Raw genomic sequence first — 24,670 nt, forward strand, 5'->3', positions numbered from 1 at the left:
AAAATACTAAGGAAACAGAGGTCTGGGTTAAGTATAAGAACCCGAGTACAGGATTATGGGAAAAACCTGCAAAAGTATTATATTGGGGTCGGGGGTATCTTTGTGTTTCCTCACCTACAGGGCCTTTGTGGGTGCCTGCTAAGTGGACTAAACCTGTTTTTGATGCAGCCTCTGGTGGATCGCCTTACGGAGGAGGACAGGGAGCGACTGGGGAAGAAACTGCTTCTAGTCCTACAACCACTACTGTTACAATTGAAGGGGTACTCGGAAGCGGTGGACAGAGCACTGACACGTCACTATCGGACAGCCCAGGAGCTGATTGGTTTTATTGACTCATTATCAACTTTTCATTTAACGAATCCAGCGAAACTACATTGTCTTGACTGTTACAATCCACATTGTGCTGCCTGGATAGCCCTACGTTGTGGGGGTTGTGAAAGAACTTTTTGGAGAGAACAATCACTATTGTGGGATTTGTGGTGTCATACTTGTGAACAAGAGCACACGTGGGGTAAAAGTTGGCAAGATGAATTAAGGAGACAAACAGGGCAAAATGCATATATAGCTTTAAATCTTTATGAGTCTCCTGAACAGAAAATTCTTGCTTATTATCGATGGGAACTACAATGTATTGTGAATAGAATTAAGGTTCAAAGTAAATCACGTATAGTTTCTATAAGGTGTAGGAAATTAGTGCCTTTAACACAGCATTCAATTGTAGGACCCTTCAAAGGGGATCCTGATAGAGCATTAGATTGCTGCATTGACAAGTTGCAAAAATTGAGTTTGCAAGTGGCAGGACCAGTGAGATCAGGAGCAGCAAGATTAAAGACAGATAAGAAAAAGAAGGCAAAAGGGGAAGGGTCTCATTTGAATAAGGGTATCAGTGATTGCTAATTAATTTTCTATGATTAGAACACTTTTACAGTTGTGGGACCCTCGGGAAGATATAGTTGTTGAGGAGGATAACGAACAAGAACTACGATTACGAAATAAGATACGTCTTGTGTTAAAGAGAGACCTTGAGCTGTTAGCCTCATACAGTAAAAAGGCAGAAGAGGCTTTGCGATCACCACCATTGAATTGGTTGCTTTGGATTGAAGAACCACAATTTCATACTGGTCCTTACTTATATTCACTTCCTTGTTACGTTTGCAAAAGGGATAATGATAAATGCTATGCATGGGTAGCTTTGCATTGTGCAGATTGTAATCAGGTTTATTGGTATTCACAGAGGTCAGTAGATTATTTATGGTGTAAACCTTGTTCTGGAAAGTGGATTTGAAATTATTTCTGGGTTAGAGCTCTTGAACAAAGTACTGGCCTGCCAGGACGGACAGGATTACAGCTGAGAGTGCAGAACAAGTGATTATAGCATATCTTAGGTGGAAGTTGCAGGAAAACCTTAGAGTATTTGAAATTACTAAAGCCTCACGCATCATAGCAGCTCGCTGTAAAGCTGATTTGCCTTCAAACTTATCTCATGCTATACCTGTGAGCAAGGATGCTGATTTAGAATTAGATCAGTATATTCAAAAATTAACTCAGCCTTACAATAGACAATCAAACAAACCAGGGAAAAGACAGCGAAGAAAGGAAAAACAACGCAAGCAGAAGGAAGAAAGGGAGAAGCAAAGCAAGCAGAAAGAAAAATGAGGTTTGTTCATGTTATACTGCTCAATGCTGTAGCAAGTGAAGCAGTAGGAATAACACACTTTAGTCAACCAAGGGAAAATTTATGGGTGACACTTGCTAATCAAACTAACCAATCATCACTTTGTCTTAGTCTTGGAGGAGTCACTAACCCATTTCGAACATGCCTGGTGGGACTTCCGGTGTGGTCTCCTGGAGAATTTTGCAGTTTGATAAACAACCAAACCTTATGTATGTCTAACGTGTCAAACATCACATTGCCAGTGCAACAAGGGTATACTGCAGGTCAGAGTGATGGCTATCGTCAATGCTTACTAATCCAATCACTTAACACCTCTTTGCATTCTCCTCCTGAGGAACTGGATTTTTTTGGAAGTACAAATGCCAGCGTATCTAACACTACAGCTGGTGGATGGTTTAGCTTCAGACTTTTGGGTGCTCAGAATTTAAACCAACCTAAAGAAACATGGGCCACCCTAGATTCATCCCTGAATGTGAGCGAATTCTCTCCACAGCATTACAATCAGTGTAACGGCACAAATATCACAGCACCAATGAAATTACCCTCAGGAATATTTTTGATTTGTGGAGACAGGGCGTGGAATGGCATACCAGCTAAACCACAGGGTGGACCCTGTTATTTGGGAAAATTGTCACTGTTTCACCCTAATGTGTCCTTGCTAATGCATCTGAGTCAAAATTCAAACAGGAAAAAACGTAGCATACATGATTTAGACTGCAGCAAGACAGGAGATCCACGGTTTTGGGGCACATTCAAACAGGCGGTGGTTTCAACTATCATGCCAGGAGGATCTGCCAATAAAGCTATGAATTTAGCAAAACAATTAGGATGCTGGGCAAGGGATGAGTTGAACAAGACATCACAAATTTTAGACATGTTAACTGCAGATGTGCAAAGTGTTAACCATGCTGTTTTGCAGAATAGAGCTGCTGTAGATTTTTTGCTCTTAGCACAAGGGCATGGATGTGAAGAGTTCGAGGGAATGTGTTCCATGAATCTGTCTGATCATTCGGTGTCCATTCACTCTAAGATAAAAGAATTGCAACAGGGACTTCACAAACTTAAGGAAGAAGACGGTTTAGGAATTGACGAATGGCTTAAAGGCCTAGGACTTGGACCGTGGCTGAGGAACCTTGTGATCTATGCTATAGGCCTGCTGAGTGTAATCTTACTGTTTTTGCTTATTTTGCCTTGTATCTTTAACTGTATTCAAAATATGGTCAGCTGTACAATAGCAAAAACATGGCAAACTAATCTCCTTGCGCAAGAAGAAAACGGGGGAAATGTGGAGAGATTTATTAATAATTGCTTAGCTGAGAAAGGCCACGCTGAAATAATGCCGCTGGTTAAGCTGAAAGAGAAAAGCCAGCAGTCAGCAAGCTAAAAGGAAAGGTCAGCAGTGACCTTGCTGCAACATGCGGAAAGGGAGTAGAGATATTCCTGAATATATCCTGAGAATATGTAGAAAGTATCAAAAGTAGAACCATAGGAATGTAGAAGTAGGCGTAGATGCTGATATGTAAGCTGACCAATCCTGAGCTCAACTTTTGCAATATGTATGAAGCTTATTATTAACTGTATTTAACCCGCCGTACTGATCAATAAAATTGGGCCTATGATGATCAACGGATGTCTGGGTCTCCTTCCGTCGACAGACTGGGACCTGTTAAGCTTGGTGGGAAGGCGGTGTTCCTCCTGGCATGCTCTCCAGAAGGTATCAACTTCCTCTGGTGGCATCTGCTGTGTAGTGATGACAATATGAAAGAGCAGTGCCACAAACAGTTGCTCAGAATAAGGGATCATGGCCTTTTTGCACTCAGGCACCTGGACAGTCATCCAGAGCACCAGAGCTGCCTGCAAAAGAAGCAGCCCAAGACAGCGCTCAGTGCCAAGGCATCCATGGGGCAGGGCCCAAGGGCAGATGCAGGAGGGGCAGCATCAGGCTTGGTGCCCCCTGAGCCTGCCCCTAGACCAGGTTTCAGCCCAGTGACTCCGGCACCGAAAGGACTGAGAGCTACTGGAGAGGCGACCTGGGGGTGAGCATGGGCCCAGAAACTCACAGCCAGGGCAAAAACGTCCCTGTTGTCCCCATCAGAGGTGCATTCGCTGTGCAGTGGCCAATCCTCCATTACACGGAGCAGTGTTGGACGCACTCTCTCCATTGTTGGTTGTGACGAGCCAATGGTTCTCCATATGATTGCAGCAGCTCTGTGGGATCAGAGCTCTGTGTCAGGGGCATCTCAGTCACAGTACCTTGCCCTGTGCAGCTGTGGGAGTGCAGGTGAAAGAGCCCCGGTGCCCTGAGGGGCAGGGGGGGAGCATTGGCAGCAGGCTTGGGAAACAGAAGGGCCCGAGGGTCCTGGACCTCTGTGCCTGTCTGGCAGAGCCCATAGCACAGGCTGTGCAGGGCCATGGGCCCTAAAGGCTGGTGAGCCCTGAGCTCTCCAGGCACGTGGGCCCCGTACCTGTCACATGTTGGGGCACAGCGCAGGAGGGTGAGCACCACGTCAGCAGGCTGTGCTTCAGCCAGCCTCACAATGTCCCTTTGCAGCCTGGCATCCACAGTGCCCTGGGACAGTAGAGTCTGGTGGATGTTTCTTACGATGGCTGGCACCTGGAGGAGGCATGGGGTAGATTTTGAGTGCTCTCCTAGGGAGCAACTTCCTCAGCTTCCCCCAAGAAGTGCTTCCCTTCCTGCCACACTGTGCTGGCCTCAAAGGCTGAGGGGGCCCAGTGACCATGCCTTGAGGGGACACACAATCCTGGCAATCCTCCAGGCCTGGCCCCAGGCTGCTTACCTGCTGCTGAGAAGGAACAGCACTCTCCTGGAAAAAATCCTTAGTGGGAGCATGAATCCCAGTGAGAGTGGGCCTGGTGAGAGTATTTGAGATGTCCTCAGTCTCTGCAGTGTTGGTGTTTATGACGGCCACATCCTCAGTCACTGCCTTGTCTGCTTTTGCCCTGTCCTCATTCATTGCAGCCTCAGAGTTTTGTGAGCGCTCAGCCGAATCTGGGCTGACATCAGGCTCTGCCTGGAGCTCGGTCAGCCCTGAGTCAGGCTGGGCTGTGCCCTCAGCTGCTGTGGTGCCGCTCTTTCTACGTCGTCGGATGCGCAGGAATTTCCGGAACACCTGCAGGAGAAGAAAGGGCAGGGAAGCCAGGGATGCTCCGTGGCATGCTCCAAGCGTGGTGCTGGGCTGAGCAGGGACAGCAGGCCCAGCCCAGGTGGGGGTGGCTGCAGGTACCTTCAGGGTTTGGTGCAAGCAGCCACGGCTGGACTTCTGCTCTTGTCTCTTGTCCAGGGCTGCATCTGGCAAAGAGTGAGCACAGCCAGAGCTGAGGGGCTGCGGGAGAGCCTGGAGAAGACAGCCCAGCCCTGCGCTCGCAGGCAGGGAGAGCCCCAGCACGACCCAGGGGATAGAGCACGGCCTTTGTGGGGTGTCTGTCCTGCCCCTGTTTCATCCTGTCCATGGGCATTTCCCCAGGGGATGGGATGGGATGGGATGGGATGGGATGGGATGGGATGGGATGGGATGGGATGGGATGGGATGGGGCCAAGCTGGCTGTACCCATCAGCCCTGTGGCCCAGCTCTGCTACTCACCATCCTGCAGTGTCTGGATCTGCTCTGGATCTTCAGGCTGTTGTGCTGCGGCAGCTCCAGGGCTTCTCTTTTTTTTCCCCCTGAACACTTTCAACATGCCGGGGAATCTGGCTGCCATGTCAGAGTCTGTTCTTGAGGGCGCCTTAAAAAGAGATGCCTCAGGATATCGTCAAGTCAACAATTGCAGTTGTGCCCTCAAGGCACCTGCAACAGGGAAGCCTCAGGAAGGCTGCAGGACAGGAAGCCCTGCACTCTGGTCTTGAGGGCTCCTGCCACAATGACAGGAGGCTCCTCCTAAGTGATTCAGGTGGCCAAATCCCACGGTCGATGGCACTGGCCGCAGGAATGGCAGATGCCTCGGAAAAGCTCCGAGTCACAGAGTCCCGCAGTCTGGCCTCGAGCTCAGCTGCAGGAATAACGCTGCGGAAAAGCACCAGGAGAGACAGAAACGAGTGTGCTGTGTGGGGGCTCCTCACAGCACGGCTCTGTCCTGTTGTGTCCCGTTGGCTGTTCTGAGCACCCGGGCAAGCTTCTATTTCCCACATGTCACAAAGGTCCCTTGGACACCGGGTTCCATTCCATGCAACGGTGACTGTGCTGCAGCTTGCCACCCAGGGCCGTTGCACAACTGCCACCTGCCCTGGGGCCGCCCCCAGCCCAGCCAAAGTGGCCCAGGCTGGAAGGAATCCCTGGGCCCAGGTGTCTAAGGCAGCCCCACAGGATCTCTTGGAACTGCTGGAAACATCAGCAAATGCTGCCCTGCTCTGTGGGCTCAGGGCATTTAAGAATCCTCACTTCAGGAAAGCTTTACTTCCCATTGCTCAACTCAAGTAGTTCCAAAATTTGCAAACTTCTCCAATTAATAGCCATGGCCAGAGAATGGGAATGGTTTGGATGTTTATTCCCATCTCAAAGCAGCAACTCATTTGCCTTAACATCATCCACTGGAAGTCACTTTACAAAACATAACACTACACAGAGCCAAAAAGAAGGCCATTCTTTGATTTGCAAATGGATTTTGAAGAAGGGATTATAATCTCCTAATTCTCTTAAGGACTAAAAACTGTCAAGGAATGAAAGACCACTCAGTGTTACAAGAGTAACCAGAACAAAGGAGTAGATGGCAAAAGGGCTAATCCTCCCCCAGTACAGATATCTAAGTGGCCAATAAAGTACAACTCTCCCTTCTTGTTCCCTGCAGGAGAAACAGCACCAGTAAAACAAATGGTCACAGATATTCTTTCTGCCCTCCATAACCAAAGCTGTGCTAAAGCACAGATGCTGCCTCCAAACTGACTCAAATTCCAGGCCAGACCTCTCACCTTCCAGACAACTCTTTCCCCAACACGCCCCCCAACAACCACCCCTAAACGCCCCCACAGAAGCCCTCAACTCCCCACCAGGAGCCCCAGCTGTGCCCGTCCCTCCGTAGAGCTTTCCCAGCCTCCAGCAGAGCCCCTGGTTCCCTGCATGTGCCGTGGGATGGCACTCAGGAGGATCTGCTCCAAGGCCTTCTCTGGCTTGGAGCAAAGCCAGGCTGCCAGGCCTGTAGTTCCTGGATCATCCTTGCCAGCGAGCCTTCCTGTGCACGGCTGCTCCATGGGCACATCTGCGCTCAGCTGGGACTTCTCCACTCAACCAGGGCTGCCGGGAAAGGATCCAGAGCAGCCTGGCAAGCTCTTTCTCCAGCTCCCTCTTCACTCTTGGGGGAGGTAGAACATCCCACAGGAAAGCAACTGGTGCCACAAGGAGTGGGTGGCATCAGGCAGCTCAGGACTGATGAGATGCCCCTCAGGACTGCTGTATCCTGAGGTAACACTGCTGGCCATCCCGTGTGTACCTGTAAAAGCTTCAAATCAGCCGCCCCAGCTTCCGGGGCCTCTCTTGGCCAGCACCCTGATGTGGATGCAGGGCTGCTGCCAGGCACTGCTGGGACCCAGTGGGTCAGGACCAGCTTTCTGGTGTCCACGGAGCAGCCCTGACACAGCCAGGGCCATCCCGAAAGCAGACAAATGCTCATGGGTCAGCAGAGAGGAGCAAGGAGCACTGGGCTGCTCTCAGGGTATCTCAGCATGGTGCTCCAGGGGGAGGAGCAGGCTGGCCATCCACATTCAGGGCATCCCCTGCATCAAAAGGATGGGCATTTTGTCCTTTTCATCCCTCCAGCCCATAACCAGGCCTGACATCTCCTCTTCTGGGCTGGAGTTTTTCCAGTTACAGTCAAATTCCCACCAGTTAAACCATAAAGTTTCCTTCATTGTCTGCTCTTCATGATCTTGTTGACATGCACAACAGCGGACCAAATATGGCAGGGCCTTAGACACGACTTTGGTCCTGACACACAGGCTCCTTGTCCCTCTGCTGGCCTTTAGTGTGCTCAACAAGATTGTGGAACTGCACAGTGCTGTGGAGCTGCGCCTTCAGCACAGGGACCTTTCCAGCCTGACCTGCCCTCGTTCCTCTGGGTCTGTGGGAGAGAATGGCAGCAGGGGCCAGTGTGTCCCAGGGCCCCGGATGTGCTTCAGCTCCACAGGGATGCAGGCAAAGTGAAGAAGCCAAACTGTTTATTAATGGAAGGCGAAGCAAAGGGAGGAGTGGGGAGGGAAGAAAGGGCACGGGCAGGGTCTGAGGGCTGGGGGGAGGCACGGACTTGTCAACAGGCAGGGAGAAGGCAGGAGCTATTGGAGCTTCCCATAGGCTCAGCTGTGCCAATCATCAGCTGTGCCTCAAGCTCCAGCTGGTCTCTTCTGTCTCTTCTGGCCTCTCAAGTTGCTCTCCTCTTCCATGGTGTTTTTAGGACTTTTAGGAGCAATGGTTCTTCTGAGCCACCAGATAAACGTAGTTCTGCAGATCTCTCAATGATTCTCTGCTGAACGACTATGTTCATTTGGGAAGGGCTGTCATCTCTTCTCAGGCCTTGAAGGGCTGGAAGAGAGATGAGCAGAGGCACAGTCAGAGCCTGGATCTGCAGGTAGCCAAGGAGGCCTTCCTGCCAGGGCCATACCCCCCACATCGTGCCATGGACAGGAGGCAGCAGGAGACAATGGGATCAGCCAGAAGGTGCTGGCCACAAATGTCCCCCACACAGGTCCTGTCCCTGAGACCTCTCTGTGCTTGTCCACACAGGGAAAGAAGCCTGTCGCAGCCAGGGCACGACTTGCAGTTCCCCCAGTGGCAGCCCCCGCTGTCAGCCCGCTGCCCGCACTCACCCTCATTGAGGAGCTGGAGCTCTTCCTTCCAGCCCATCGTGACCATCCCGGCCATGCCTGTGAACACAGAGCCTGTCACGGCCCCAGCGGCACAGCTCCCTGCCAGCGGCGCTGCCGGCCCTGCGGCCACACGGGCTGCTGGCCCGGCAGGGCTCAGCCCGGGCCCTTGCCGCTCGCTGCTGCCCCAGGGCACGGCTGCCAGAGGGCGGCAGCAGCAATGCCCAGGCCAGGCGGGGCTCCACGGCGCCGGGCCGGGCTGGCGCTGCCGGGGCAGCAGGCGGGGCCGGGGCCGAGCTGCGGCGGGCCGGGGAGGAGCCCGGGCTCGGGACTCACCCATGATCCTGACGGCCGCCGCTCGCAGGGGCTCCTGTGGGCTATCCAGGTAGAGCAGTGCCCGGCGCAGGTGCTCGGCCGCTCGGCTCCTGTCCTCTGCCAGCTGGAGAGAGCAACAGGAGGGAAGGGTGGGCCCGGGCTCAAGCTCCTGGGCGGGGCGCTGCCTGCGCCCATCGACGGCCTGGCCTGCCCGCACAGCCCTGAGGCGCGGCCAGCAGCCGCTGGCCAAGGGCTCCCGAAGGGAGGGGGCAGAGGGCCGGCTGCTGCCCGGGGAGCCGCGGTGCCGACCCGCAGCCCCGCCGGGCCGGGGCTCTATGGGCACCCGACTCAGGGCCACGGGAGCCTGGAGAAGAGTCCGCGCGGCCTCTGGGTGCAGCAGCGGGCACAACTGCCAGCCCCGCACACTGAGCACCGCCCTCAGGGACCTTCTCCAGGCTGAGCCTGGGGCTTCCAGGCCCTCCTTACCAGGACCTCGGTGAACTCTAACAGCTGCCCCTTCTTCACCAGCTGCTTGAGCTTCCTCCTCTTCAGGAACCTTGCCACACGAAGCAGCGTTTCCCAAGAGGCCTGGAGGGCAGCAGAGACCCAGAGATGGCCCCACGGGCCAAGGCACAGGACCCACATCGCTGTGCCAAGTCCTGCAGGAGGCTGCAGTCCATGAGGTGCCAGGGCAGGAGGCAGCCGAGCCCCCTCCCCGAGATCCACCAGCATCACACAAAACCTCACCTTTGCCACACACTGGTTCTCATCATGGCAGTGGAAGAAGAGTGGAAGGAGGCTTTGGCTCAGAATCTTTGCAAGGGGCTTTTTTCCCTCATCCACTACCAAGTCCATCACCCTGAAGAAGAGCTGAAGGGAGAGCACTTGTACATAGCTGTTGTCCTGGAGGAATGGAAGAGGATGAGGCCTTTAGAACAATTACTCCAGGCTCACCTAGGCAAAGTTTCTGGGCAGCAGCCAGTGCCTGCAAGTGGGGACACAGAGCCTTACATGGTCAAAGAGCAGCAGCAGTGCCTCAGCCAGTTTTGGGGCAGTGGTGCTGGATACCAGGATGTCTGCCTGGAGCACATTTGTGAACACATGGATGGACATGCTGACCACCTCTCCATCGGCATCACCCAGCAGCTCCAGAAGGCTCGGAGACAGACTGCACATTCTGCTGGCCTGTGTGGAGCACAAGGCTGTGCTGCAAAGCCATGGAGGGCTGCACCGCCAACACTGCCCTGGCACTGCAAGGCCACCCTGCTGCTGCAGGGCCCACAAAGGCCTGACGCCAAGAACTGTGGCAGGTGAGGCAGGAGAGCTGAGAGCAGCTGCCTCAGCTCCTGAAGCCCTGCACGCCCAAGGGGCTGCTTTCCTCAGCGCAGCTTCAGCCACAGCCCCCTTCTCACCATGGCGGGATCCTTGCTGAGCACCACGAGGCCTCTGAGTGCCAGGCGACGCCGCTCCCTGCACTCCATCTGCAGGCAACTTGACATGATCTTCACAAGAGTGTGAGCACATTCCCTCAAGTCCAGGCACTCAAGGACCTGAAAGGCACAGGGCAGTGACAGGGGACCCATCCAGCAGGAGCCCAGAAGCGCACAGGGCCGGGCCCAGGCAGCAGCACAGGGCGTGGGCACCGTCCCAGGCAGCTGTGGCTGTGAGAGGGCACAGAGCTGGGAGGCAGATCAGCGAGGCAGCGCTGGCCGCCAGGCTCACCTCCACAAGGAATGCCAGCAAGGGCAGATCCCACCTTGGCTTTTCACTGCTGAGCAGCAGGAGAAGGCAATATGCGACATGGGAACACAGGGGTGTCAAGTCATAACGCATCTCCCTGGCAGGGGGAAAAAAGGAGACCCTGAGGTGGGGGACAAACCTCTCCCAGGACTGACTCAGAGAGGTCTGGTCTTTCCCCCACATCCCTGGAGTGGATGTGGGTGCTCTGGGAAGTGGCCCCTTCTGGGCACTCTCCTCTCCCAGCCTTTTTCAGGCTCCTTGGCCGTCCCTCAGTGACGAGGCTCCGTGGCCCATGACCACAGGGACTGTGTGGAGCACAGGGCACAAATGCCGGGGGCAGTGGGGAGAAGGGGGTCTCACCTGGCCAGCAGACCCATGGCATAGTGCTGGGTGTCAGCACACAGCAGCGTGCCCCAGCCACACTTGCGCTCCATAGACATCACCACGTGGTCACACTGCAGCATGTAGAGCAGAACCTTCATGACCTGCAATGCAAACCTGTGTGCAGAGCAAAGGCCTGGTCACACTGGGAGCGCTGGCACTGGCCACAAGGGCATGGAAAGGACAGGAGGACTGGGACCTGTTAAGCTTGGTGGGAAGGCGGTGTTCCTCCTGGCATGCTCTCCAGAAGGTATCAACTTCCTCTGGTGGCATCTGCTGTGTAGTGATGACAATATGAAAGAGCAGTGCCACAAACAGTTGCTCAGAATAAGGGATCATGGCCTTTTTGCACTCAGGCACCTGGACAGTCACCCAGAGCACCAGAGCTGCCTGCAAAAGAAGCAGCCCAAGACAGCGCTCAGTGCCAAGGCATCCATGGGGCAGGGCCCAAGGGCAGATGCAGGAGGGGCAGCATCAGGCTTGGTGCCCCCTGAGCCTGCCCCTAGACCAGGTTTCAGCCCAGTGACTCCGGCACCGAAAGGACTGAGAGCTACTGGAGAGGCGACCTGGGGGTGAGCATGGGCCCAGAAACTCACAGCCAGGGCAAAAACGTCCCTGTCGTCCCCATCAGAGGTGCATTCGCTGTGCAGTGGCCAATCCTCCATTACACGGAGCAGTGTTGGACGCACTCTCTCCATTGTTGGTTGTGATGAGCCAATGGTTCTCCATATGATTGCAGCAGCTCTGTGGGATCAGAGCTCTGTGTCAGGGGCATCTCAGTCACAGTACCTTGCCCTGTGCAGCTGTGGGAGTGCAGGTGAAAGAGCCCCGGTGCCCTGAGGGGCAGGGGGGGAGCATTGGCAGCAGGCTTGGGAAACAGAAGGGCCCGAGGGTCCTGGACCTCTGTGCCTGTCTGGCAGAGCCCATAGCACAGGCTGTGCAGGGCCATGGGCCCTAAAGGCTGGTGAGCCCTGAGCTCTCCAGGCACGTGGGCCCCGTACCTGTCACATGTTGGGGCACAGCGCAGGAGGGTGAGCACCACGTCAGCAGGCTGTGCTTCAGCCAGCCTCACAATGTCCCTTTGCAGCCTGGCATCCACAGTGCCCTGGGACAGTAGAGTCTGGTGGATGTTTCTTACGATGGCTGGCACCTGGAGGAGGCATGGGGTAGATTTTGAGTGCTCTCCTAGGGAGCAACTTCCTCAGCTTCCCCCAAGAAGTGCTTCCCTTCCTGCCACACTGTGCTGGCCTCAAAGGCTGAGGGGGCCCAGTGACCATGCCTTGAGGGGACACACAATCCTGGCAATCCTCCAGGCCTGGCCCCAGGCTGCTTACCTGCTGCTGAGAAGGAACAGCACTCTCCTGGAAAAAATCCTTAGTGGGAGCATGAATCCCAGTGAGAGTGGGCCTGGTGAGAGTATTTGAGATGTCCTCAGTCTCTGCAGTGTTGGTGTTTATGACGGCCACATCCTCAGTCACTGCCTTGTCTGCTTTTGCCCTGTCCTCATTCATTGCAGCCTCAGAGTTTTGTGAGCGCTCAGCCGAATCTGGGCTGACATCAGGCTCTGCCTGGAGCTCGGTCAGCCCTGAGTCAGGCTGGGCTGTGCCCTCAGCTGCTGTGGTGCCGCTCTTTCTACGTCGTCGGATGCGCAGGAATTTCCGGAACACCTGCAGGAGAAGAAAGGGCAGGGAAGCCAGGGATGCTCCGTGGCATGCTCCAAGCGTGGTGCTGGGCTGAGCAGGGACAGCAGGCCCAGCCCAGGTGGGGGTGGCTGCAGGTACCTTCAGGGTTTGGTGCAAGCAGCCACGGCTGGACTTCTGCTCTTGTCTCTTGTCCAGGGCTGCATCTGGCAAAGAGTGAGCACAGCCAGAGCTGAGGGGCTGCGGGAGAGCCTGGAGAAGACAGCCCAGCCCTGCGCTCGCAGGCAAGGAGAGCCCCAGCACGACCCAGGGGATAGAGCACGGCCTTTGTGGGGTGTCTGTCCTGCCCCTGTTTCATCCTGTCCATGGGCATTTCCCCAGGGGATGGGATGGGATGGGATGGGATGGGATGGGATGGGATGGGATGGGATGGGGCCAAGCTGGCTGTACCCATCAGCCCTGTGGCCCAGCTCTGCTACTCACCATCCTGCAGTGTCTGGATCTGCTCTGGATCTTCAGGCTGTTGTGCTGCGGCAGCTCCAGGGCTTCTCTTTTTTTTCCCCCTGAACACTTTCAACATGCCGGGGAATCTGGCTGCCATGTCAGAGTCTGTTCTTGAGGGCGCCTTAAAAAGAGATGCCTCAGGATATCGTCAAGTCAACAATTGCAGTTGTGCCCTCAAGGCACCTGCAACAGGGAAGCCTCAGGAAGGCTGCAGGACAGGAAGCCCTGCACTCTGGTCTTGAGGGCTCCTGCCACAATGACAGGAGGCTCCTCCTAAGTGATTCAGGTGGCCAAATCCCACGGTCGATGGCACTGGCCGCAGGAATGGCAGATGCCTCGGAAAAGCTCCGAGTCACAGAGTCCCGCAGTCTGGCCTCGAGCTCAGCTGCAGGAATAACGCTGCGGAAAAGCACCGGGAGAGACAGAAACAAGTGTGCTGTGTGGGGGCTCCTCACAGCACGGCTCTGTCCTGTTGTGTCCCGTTGGCTGTTCTGAGCACCTGGGCAAGCTTCTGTTTCCCACGTGTCACAAAGGTCCCTTGGACACCGGGTTCCATTCCATGCAACAGTGACTGTGCTGCAGCTTGCCACCCAGGGCCGTTGCACAACTGCCACCTGCCCTGGGGCCGCCCCCAGCCCAGCCAAAGTGGCCCAGGCTGGAGGGAATCCCTGGGCCCAGGTGTCTAAGGCAGCCCCACAGGATCTCTTGGAACTGCTGGAAACATCAGCAAATGCTGCCCTGCTCTGTGGGCTCAGGGCATTTAAGAATCCTCACTTCAGGAAAGCTTTACTTCCCATTGCTCAACTCAAGTAGTTCCAAAATTTGCAAACTTCTCCAATTAATAGCCATGGCCAGAGAATGGGAATGGTTTGGATGTTTATTCCCATCTCAAAGCAGCAACTCATTTGCCTTAACATCATCCACTGGAAGTCACTTTACAAAACATAACACTACACGGAGCCAAAAAGAAGGCCATTCTTTGATTTGCAAATGGATTTTGAAGAAGGGATTATAATCTCCTAATTCTCTTAAGGACTAAAAACTGTCAAGGAATGAAAGACCACTCAGTGTTACAAGAGTAACCAGAACAAAGGAGTAGATGGCAAAAGGGCTAATCCTCCCCCAGTACAGATATCTAAGTGGCCAATAAAGTACAACTCTCCCTTCTTGTTCCCTGCAAGAGAAACAGCACCAGTAAAACAAATGGTCACAGATATTCTTTCTGCCCTCCATAACCAAAGCTGTGCTAAAGCACAGATGCTGCCTCCAAACTGACTCAAATTCCAGGCCAGACCTCTCACCTTCCAGACAACTCTTTCCCCAACACGCTGTCGAAGGAAGGAGACCCAGACATCCGTTGATCATCATAGGCCCAATTTTATTGATCAGTACGGCGGGTTAAATACAGTTAATAATAAGCTTCATACATATTGCAAAAGTTGAGCTCAGGATTGGTCAGCTTACATATCAGCATCTACGCCTACTTCTACATTCCTATGGTTCTACTTTTGATACTTTCTACATATTCTCAGGATATATTCAGGAATATCTCTACTCCCTTTCCGCATGTTGCTGCAAGGTCACTGCTGACCTTTCCTTTTAGCTTGCTGACTGCTGGCTTTTCTCTTTCAGCTTAACCAGCGGCATTATTTCAGCGTGGCCTTTCTCAGCTAACCAATTATTAATAAATCTCTCCACATTTCCCCCGTTTTCTTCTTGCGCAAGGAGATTAGTTTGCCATGTTTTTGCTATTGTACGGCTAACCATGTTTTGAATACAGTTAAAGATACAAGGCAAAAAAAGGAAAAACAGTAAGATTACACCCAGCAGGCCTATAGCATAGATCACAAGGTTCCTCAGCCACGGTCCAAGTCCTAAGCCTTTATGCCATTCGTCAATTCCTAAACCGTCTTCTTCCTTAAGTTTGTGAAGTCCCTGTTGCAATTCTTTTATCTTAGAGTGAATGGACACCGAATGATGAGACAGATTCATGCAACACATTCCCTCGAACTCTTCACATCCATGCCCTTGTGCTAAGAGCAAAAAATCTACAGCAGCTCTATTCTGCAAAACAGCATGGTTAACACTTTGCACATCTGCAGTTAACATGTCTAAAATTTGTGATGTCTTGTTCAACTCATCCCTTGCCCAGCATCCTAATTGTTTTGCTAAATTCATAGCTTTATTGGCAGATCCTCCTGACATGATAGTTGAAACCACCACCTGTTTGAATGTGCCCCAAAACCGTGGATCTCCTGTCTTGCTGCAGTCTAAGTCATGTATGCTACGTTTTTTCCTGTTTGAATTTTGACTCAGCTGCATTAGCAAGGACACATTAGGGTGAAACAGTGACAATTTTCCCAAATAACAGGGTCCACCCTGTGGTTTAGCTGGTATGCCATTCCACGCCCTGTCTCCACAAATCAAAAATATTCCTGTGGGTAATTTCATTGGTGCTGTGATATTTGTGCTGTTACATTGACTGTAATGCTGTGGAGAGAATTCGCTCACATTCAGGGATGAATCTAGGGTGGCCCATGTTTCTTTAGATTGGTTTAAATTCTGAGCACCCAAAAGTTTGAAGCTAAACCATCCACCAGCTGTAGTGTTAGATACGCTGGAATTTGTACTTCCAAAAAGATCCAGTTCCTCAGGAGGAGAATGCAAAGAGGTGTTAAGTGATTGGATTAGTAAGCATTGACGATAGCCATCACTCTGACCTGCAGTATACCCTTGTTGCACTGGCAATGTGATGTTTGACACGTTAGACATACATAAGGTTTGGTTGTTTATCAAACTGCAAAATTCTCCAGGAGACCACACCGGAAGTCCCACCAGGCATGTTCGAAATGGGTTAGTGACTCCTCCAAGACTAAGACAAAGTGATGATTGGTTAGTTTGATTAGCAAGTGTCACCCATAAATTTTCCCTTGGTTGACTAAAGTGTGTTATTCCTACTGCTTCACTTGCTACAGCATTGAGCAGTATAACAAGAACAAACCTCATTTTTCTTTCTGCTTGCTTTGCTTCTCCCTTTCTTCCTTCTGCTTGCGTTGTTTTTCCTTTCTTCGCTGTCTTTTCCCTGGTTTGTTAGATTGTCTATTGTAGGGCTGAGTTAATTTTTGAATGTACTTATCTAATTCTAAATCAGCATCCTTGCTCACAAGTATAGCATGAGATAAGTTTGAAGGCAAATCAGCTTTACAGCGAGCTGCTATGATGTGTGAAGCTTTATTATTTTCAAATATTCTAAGGTTTTCCTGCAACTTCCACCTAAGATATGCTATAATCACTTGTCCTGCACTCTCAAAGAGCTGTAATCCTGTCCGTCCTGGCAGGCCAGTACTTTGTTCAAGAGCTCTAACCCAGAAATAATTTCGAATCTACCTTCCAGAACAAGGGTTACACCATAAATAATCTCCTGACCTCTGTGAATACCAATAAACCTGATTACAATCTACACAATGCAAAGCTACCCATGCATAGCATTTATCATTATCCCTTTTGCAAACATAACAAGGAAGTGAATATAAGTAAGGACCAGTATGAAATTGTGGTTCTTCAATCCAAAGCAACCAATTCAATGGTGGTGATCGCAAAGCCTCTTCTGCCTTTTTACTGTATGAGGCTAACAGCTCAAGGTCTCTCTTTAACACAAGGTGTATCTTATTTCGTAATCGTAGTTCTTGTTCGTTATCCTCCTCAACAACTATATCTTTCCGAGGGTCCCACAACTGTAAAAGTGTTCTAATCATAGAAAATTAATTAGCAATCACTGATACCCTTATTCAAATGAGACCCTTCCCCTTTTGCCTTCTTTTTCTTATCTGTCTTTAATCTTGCTGCTCCTGATTTCACTGGTCCTGCCACTTGCAAACTCAATTTTTGCAATTTGTCAATGCAGCAATCTAATGCTCTATCAGGATCCCCTTTGAAGGGTCCTACAATTGAATGCTGTGTTAAAGGCACTAATTTCCTACACCTTATAGAAACTATACGTGATTTACTTTGAACCTTAATTCTATTTACAATACATTGTACTTCCCATCGATAATAAGCAAGAATTTTCTGTTCAGGAGACTCATAAAGATTTAAAGCTATATATGCATTTTGCCCTATTTGTCTCCTTAATTCATCTTGCCAACTTTTACCCCACGTGTGCTCATGTTCACAAGTATGACACCACAAATCCCACAATAGTGATTGTTCTATCCAAAAAGTTCTTTCACAACCCCCACAACGTAGGGCTATCCAGGCAGCACAATGTGGATTGTAACAGTCAAGACAATGTAGTTTCGCTGGATTCGTTAAATGAAAAGTTGATAATGAGTCAATAAAACCAATCAGCTCCTGGGCTGTCCAATAGTGACGTGTCAGTGCTCTGTCCACCGCTTCCGAGTACCCCTTCAATTGTAACAGTAGTGGTTGTAGGACTAGAAGCAGTTTCTTCCCCAGTCGCTCCCTGTCCTCCTCCGTAAGGCGATCCACCAGAGGCTGCATCAAAAACAGGTTTAGTCCACTTAGCAGGCACCCACAAAGGCCCTGTAGGTGAGGAAACACAAAGATACCCCCGACCCCAATATAATACTTTTGCAGGTTTTTCCCATAATCCTGTACTCAGGTTCTTATACTTAACCCAGACCTCTGTTTCCTTGGTATTTTCCTGACCTGACCTCGGATGATGTTTCATTGCAGGGGGGGTATCATCTTCCCCAAAAATGCATAAATGGTTAATCACATACAAAACCTTAGCCAAACATGCTTGTGGATCTGCCAAATCTTGATGTTTTTCAATATACTGCTTAAGGGTACCGTTTGCTCTTTCCACTATTGCCTGTCCAGTAGGAGAGTGTGGAATACCTGTCACGTGCTTAACAGACCACTGATTCAAAAATTTCCGAACCCTAGCACTTACATAAGCTGGACCATTATCGGTTTTAATACTCTTTGGAACTCCTATAACAGCGAAACAACTTAACAGGTGTCTGATAACATGTGTAGCTTTCTCTCCTGCCTGAGCCGTAGCCCATATGTAATGACTATATGTATCTATGGTGACGTGCACATGCTTGACTTTACCAAATCTGGCTATGTGTGTAACATCCATTTGCAATTTCTCATTTATTTCTAAACCTCGAGGATTAACCCCGATGCCTAGACCTATCCCACCATTATGATAACTACATGTTGGACATGCTCTGACAATGGCCTTGGCTTCTGACAAACTCAGCTCAAAGTGTTTTGCTAAACCTCTTGCATTTTGATGATATCTACTATGTGCTTCTCTGGCCAATGTGTGCTTGTCAATAGGACAAGAATTATCAATGGGTAGGGTAACCAATTTATCTGCACGTTCATTCCCTTCTCCTAAACCTTCAGACCACTTATGACTCCTAATATGAATCACAGAATATGCTGCATTTCTTTCTCGTAAAGCCTTCCTTAACTGTATCAGTAACTCATACAATCGTTTATTATTCACTTCCTTAATTGCTGCTTCCTCTATTCGTTTGGCTACTCCTGCAACATACATAGAGTCTGTGACCACATTTAAAGGCTCCTGTAAGTTGGATACCGCCCATACTACTGCTAACAATTCCAAAGTTTGTAAGCTATCTGCAGGGTCTGCTGTGAGGAGTTGATGCTTCCATTGTCCCTTTTCTTGCCAGGTAACAGCAGCACGCCTTGATTTCTTTCCTGCATCCGTAAAAGCTGTAATAGCTCCTTCTATGGGGCGTTCTTCTCTCAAAGGTTGAGTAATCCAGTTCCATTCTGTCATCCATTGCAAAACTCTAGGCACTAATTTACTAGTCTCTACTTTAGCAGGTGACATCAATAATGCTTCTTGTAAATTCTTTGAATTAATCAAGTACCAGTCCAAGGTTTCTTTTTCCATAGGCAATCTAATAGTAGCAGGTTCTCTACCATCCACTTCAAGAATTCTGAGACGCCCCTTTTTGATTAATGCAGCCAATTGTTCAATTTTTGAAGATATTGTTTTCTTATGCTGCAGTGGTGGTGACAACCATTCCAACACCCGTATCTCCCCCGTTTTCTTTTGCAACTGAGAGAGAGCACCAAGCAAGTGGCAAGGGCTATTCCAGATAGTAAGGTCAATGGGGTGGTCGAGTTGTCGACGAGACACATACCCTTGCTGTACACAGTTACTAATTTGCTGCAAGGCAAGATGATGCTCCTTTGTCAGGTGTACAGGAGTAGTAGGGTCCACGCCTTTTAACAAAGGCCGTAGGGCTTCTAGTAAATGATTTGGTATTCCCACAATAGGCTTCAGCCACTGTAAGTCTCCCAGCAACTTCTGTGCATCATGTAAAGTTTTAATGTCCAATTGTAATTCCAATTTTTGTGGTATTACTATTTGATCCATCAGAGTCCATCCCAAATATTTCCAGGGCTTTGTAGCCTGAATTTTCTCTGCAGCAATAACAAGTGAATATGCAGCAAGAGTATTTTTAATGGTTTCAATCTGTAAAGAGGAGAATGGCTGTTGCTGTGCAAACAAAATATCGTCCATGTAATGATATATTATAGTTGCTGGCCATTTGCGACGTAGTGGCTGTAAAGCAGCATCAACATAAAGCTGACATAAAGTGGGAGAGTTGCGCATGCCCTGCGGAAGAGACATCCATTCATCTTTTATCCGGTTCTCCACGATTTATTGCTGGTAAAGTGAAAGCAAATCTCTTCATGTCATCAGGATGTAGGCCAATAGTGAAAAAACAATCCTTTAGGTCAATAATTAAAAGTGGCCAGTGTTCTGGAATCATAGCTGGATTTGGAAGACCAGGCTGTAAAGCTCCCATTGGTTCCATTTGGTCATTCACAGCCCTCAAATCGTGTATCAAACGATATTTCCCTGATTTCTTTTTGATTACAAAAATAGGTGTATTCCAAGGGCTTGTAGATAGTCGTAGGTGCCCTTTTGTATATTGTTCCTGTACCAATTCATGGGCATGCATAAGACTCTCCCCTTTTAATGGCCATTGCTTAACCACCACCGGTGTATCTGTTTTCCAGGTGAGTGGAATGGGGAAAGTCCAAGCAATGGCAATTACCCCAAAGGGTGTTGATTAGTTAACACCACTCCCAATTGTGTTAAAATGTCCCTTCCAATTAAACAAGAAACTGTAGGAGGCAGTTGAACAATTGAAAACACAGCAGATATTTGTTGATTCTCAATACACACAGACAAGACGGCGACCTGCTTGCCAGTGTAAATCCTCCCACTCCTGTGAGCATGTTTGATGAGGGAAATAGAGGCCAGTGTTGTGGCCATGCTTCTGGAGAAATGATGCTAGTATCTGCTCCTGTATCCAATAATCCATAAAGGGTAATGCTTTGATGCCCATAAGTAATTCCAAGCTTTTGCTTTGGTCTATTTTGTAAATCCACAGTTAAAAGTGTAACACCAGTAGAGCCAAAACCTTTTTCATCCCGTGTTTGTCCCGTAAATGATTGTATTCCTGATGTCATTTGTGACAGTGGTACCAATTGTGCAATGCGTTGTCCTTTTGTAATTTTAATCGGAGGATAAAGGGTGTAAGCCATGATTTGTATTTCCCCAGTAAAGTCTGCATCGATAACACCAGGCAAAACAAATAATCCCAACATAGTTGTAGAAGAACATCCCAGCAATAATGCTCCACATGTTTGTCCATTTAATATAAGAGGACCCTTTACTCCAGTGGGTATCCTCTCAGGCCGGTTCGTCATTAGTGTGACTTCTACTGCTTCTGATAAGTCCAAGCCGAGGCTCCCTGTTGTTGCGGGTTGCAGACAGGAGGTAGCAACGATGTTGCGGCAGCAGCTGGTGTCTCCGATGACACGGCGGCAACTTGCGTCTGTCCCTCATTGCCGCATCGGTAACACTTGATGAATGGTCTCGAGCCTCCTTACGTGACCACCAGTGAGCCGCTTCGGAGAGGAGCAAGAGCAGCTAACACCTGATTTTGAGTAGACTATGCTTTTGCAACCCTAATCCTAATTCCTTTTTAAGGCTACTACTATAAATGCCTGTGAAGCTGTTGGCATTAATGCCATTCACTCTAATGCTTCCTCAATAGCCCAATTTGTCCCTAAAGCAGCTAACACTCTTTGGGTTGCTGGATTGCTATTTTGCAAGGCACACTACTTCAATAGTGTCCTGCAACACCAGCCCGATCTATAGCAGTAGCTGCTCTATCGATAAAATTTCCAAATGATTCTTCTCTACCTTGTTTAATGCCCATATAAACCGGTAACCCTCCTGGCTCTTTAACCATGTCTATTGCAGCACTCACTAACCACATAGACTCCCTAAGTTTATCTTCTCCCGATATCATCTGTGCCTCTGTACGTAAAAATGCCTCTAAGCCCATCAGCTCCTTTACTGTTACTCCATGTAATGGGTCATGTGCATTAAACAACAACTGCTGATGCTGAGTGAATATCAACCGAACTATTCCTCTTAAATCATTAGGACATAAAACCTGAGTATTAAAAAGATAATCTAGCATTTGCTTAACAGGTTCACTTTTTACTCCAAACTGACTAACCGTAGAACGTAGCTGAGTTAACAGCTTCCAGTCTAAGGGAGTATATTCTGCTATATTATGCGTAAGGTTCCCCTGTGCATCATAGTGTGGTGTGTATGTAACTGGGCATGCAAGACTAGAAGCTATTTCCACCGCCTCACCATCCCCCATTTGCATTACTTCTTTCGCCAAAGCAGCCCAAGCTTCCCTCCTCTGTTTAGCCATCTCCCCCCATGGATCACGGTGTGCCCCTGGGATGGGATCTGGCTCTTTAAGGGTGCTATGCTGCTGGCGCTTCGGTGCAGACACCGAGTTTTCGCACGGGGAAGGCAGTGAAGCAGAGGCTGGCTCGCGCGGGGGAAGCAGGGGAAGCAGCCCCCCCGCTGGAGCTGACAGTGAAACCGGAGCCGGCTCAAGCTGAGACGGCCCACGGGGGGCAATCAGCCCCCCTGCTGGAACCGATAGTGATACCGGAGCCGGCTCACTCGGGTGACGCGGCGGAGGCAAAGCCGGTGGCGGAGGCGAAGCTGGCTTGCTCCCACTCCCACCGTCCGACCCGCCCGAAGCCGGTGGCGGAGGCAAAGCTGGTTTGCTCTTACCCCCACCATCCGACTCGCTCTCCCCCTCAGACAGGAAAGGTGCAGACGGTTCCACTGCGCCTATAGGAAAATCTTCCACACTACTTTCCTGGGGACCCTTAGGCATAAGTATCTTAGTTACAGAAGGTGCCAGGGGATCATCCTCACGACCATACCCTATATTCCTCCTATAAGCTTCTGTTGCCCTTTCTGCTGCCTTTCTCTCAGAGACCTGCTGCAGTAATGTGTTATACACCACCCGCCATAACTTCCCGAATTTCTTTGCTGACTTATCATCGTCCAACACTGTATCCCACAATATTTCCCCAAACTTCTTCCACTCTGCTAGCTCATGAACTGTATGAGGGTTAGAAAAAATACCCTTAGCATGGCCATAGGCTAATAACCCTGGTAACTCCTTTTTTAAATCTATCCCTTTTATCCCACGCCGCTCTAAATAGGCGGTAAATAAATCATATGCCGCTTGCCTATCCATACCTATTAATCAGCGCGCGCTGTTGCAGCTCTCCAGGCTCCCGCGGCACGTATTGGCTTAAGTCCACCGTTGTGAACCTTAAGGGTGCTTCAAATTCCGGCACCGTCCCTGCTGCCGGGACCCAAACCCAACTTCCCGACTGTGGCGTAATCCCTTTTTCTTTTAATCGAGAAAAAGGGCAGAGATTCGGTTATGCCCGCATTCTCCACCATTTGTCGACGGAAGGAGACCCAGACATCCGTTGATCATCATAGGCCCAATTTTATTGATTAGTACGGCGGGTTAAATACAGTTAATAATGAGCTTCATACATATTGCAAAAGTTGAGCTCAGGATTGGTCAGCTTACATATCAGCATCTACGCCTACTTCTGCATTCCTATGGTTCTACTTTTGATACTTTCTACATATTCTCAGGATATATTCAGGAATATCTCTACTCCCTTTCCTCATGTTGCAGCAAGGTCACTGCTGACCTTTCCTTTTAGCTTGCTGACTGCTGGCTTTTGTCTTTCAGCTTAACCAGCGGCATTATTTCAGCGTGGCCTTTCTCAGCTAACCAATTATTAATAATACTCTCCACACCACAGTTTAGCCAAAAAGAAGTAGCAAAGATGACTTTGATTACAAGTTATTTGCAGATATTGCCCAGCAGTTTAATGTTTCTGAAAGCATGCAGTCATCAGTCTCCACACTGCAGCCTTGAGCTCCTGGTTCCTCAGGCTGTAGATGAGGGGATTCAGGGCTGGAGGCACCACTGAGTACAGAACTGACAGGACCACATCGAGGGATGGGGAGGAAATGTTGGGAGGCTTCAAATAGGCAAATGTGGCTGTGCTGATAAACACGGATAGCACAGCCAGGTGAGGGAGGCAGGTGGAAAAGGCTTTGTGCCGTCCCTGCTCAGAGGGGATCCTCAGCACAGCCCTGAAGATCTGCACATAGGAGAAAACAATGAACACAAAACAGCCAAATACCAAACAGGCACTGACAGCAAGAAGTCCCACTTCCCTGAGTTGGGATTTGGAGCAGGAGAGCTTTAGAATCTGTGGGATTTCAAAGAAGAACTGGCCCAGGGAATTGCCATGGCACAGGGGCAGGGAAAATGTATTGGCCGTGTGCAGCAGCGAATAGAGAAAGCCACTGGCCCAGGCAGCTGCTGCCATGTGGGCACAAGCTCTGCTGCCCAGGAGGGTCCCGTAGTGCAGGGGTTTGCAGATGGACACATAGCGGTCGTAGCACATGATGGTCAGCAGATAAAACTCTGCTCCAATGAAGAACATAAAGAAAAAGAGTTGAGCAGCACATCCTGTGTAGGAGATGTCCCTGGTGTCCCAAAGGGAATTGTGCATGGCTTTGGGGACAGTGGTGCAGATCATGCCCAGGTCAGTGAGGGCCAGGTTGAGCAGGAAGAAGAACATGGGCGTGTGCAGGTGGTGGCCGCAGGCTATGGCGCTGATGATGAGGCCGTTGGCCAGGAGGGCAGCCAGGGAGATGCACAGCAAGAGGCAGAAGTGCAGGAGCTGCAGCTGCCGCGTGTCTGCCAATGCCAGCAGGAGGAAGTGCCTGATGGAGCTGCTGTTGGACATTTGCTGGGGCTGCACATGGGGACCTGTTCATGGAGAAAGACAGTAAAGACTTAGGGGAGGTACCTGTAAACAAAATCATGGACATTTCCCATACATCCTCCTTGGTAACACACAGACATGGTCTTTAATGTTTAAGAGTTCTCAAGTTTTCTTTATAAGCTCCCCCCATGTCTCTGCTGGTTGTTTTGGATATAAAAACATAAGCATGTCTGAGGCCCTCAGGGAGAACAGAGTGAGTTCCCTGGGTCAAGGAGATGAATGCAGACTGAGGAGAGATGGTCTGTCATTCTGACCTGTTCAGAGTTTCTTTGGGCTTTAAACTTTTGCAGGTGGAAGGTGACCACCTTCTTATGCTTCCCTTAAAATGCCACCACCTACTGCTGGGAGCAGGTGCATCCACCACAGCCCAGCTCC

The 24,670-nt window shown here is 50.2% G+C and overlaps 1 protein-coding gene and 1 pseudogene across 1 annotated transcript; one reads left to right on the top strand and one right to left on the bottom strand.

Annotated features, from left to right (window-relative positions):
- LOC131571824 (zinc finger protein 345-like) overlaps nt 1-24,670 on the top strand; it is a 527,132-nt pseudogene that overhangs the window by 81,176 nt on the left and 421,286 nt on the right.
- Nucleotides 23,324-24,256, bottom strand: LOC131571878 (olfactory receptor 14J1-like). The gene has a single exon (XM_058824633.1). It carries the CDS (start codon nt 24,254-24,256, stop codon nt 23,324-23,326), a length of 933 nt encoding a protein of 310 aa, XP_058680616.1.

The sequence above is a fragment of the Ammospiza caudacuta genome, unplaced genomic scaffold (genome assembly GCF_027887145.1).
Source record: "Ammospiza caudacuta isolate bAmmCau1 unplaced genomic scaffold, bAmmCau1.pri scaffold_39, whole genome shotgun sequence".
Lineage (NCBI taxonomy): Eukaryota > Metazoa > Chordata > Aves > Passeriformes > Passerellidae > Ammospiza > Ammospiza caudacuta.

Bases quoted from the DNA above. Each gene is read 5' to 3' on its own strand.
- LOC131571878 (XM_058824633.1), bottom strand. From the start codon at position 24,256: ATGTCCAACAGCAGCTCCATCAGGCACTTCCTCCTGCTGGCATTGGCA.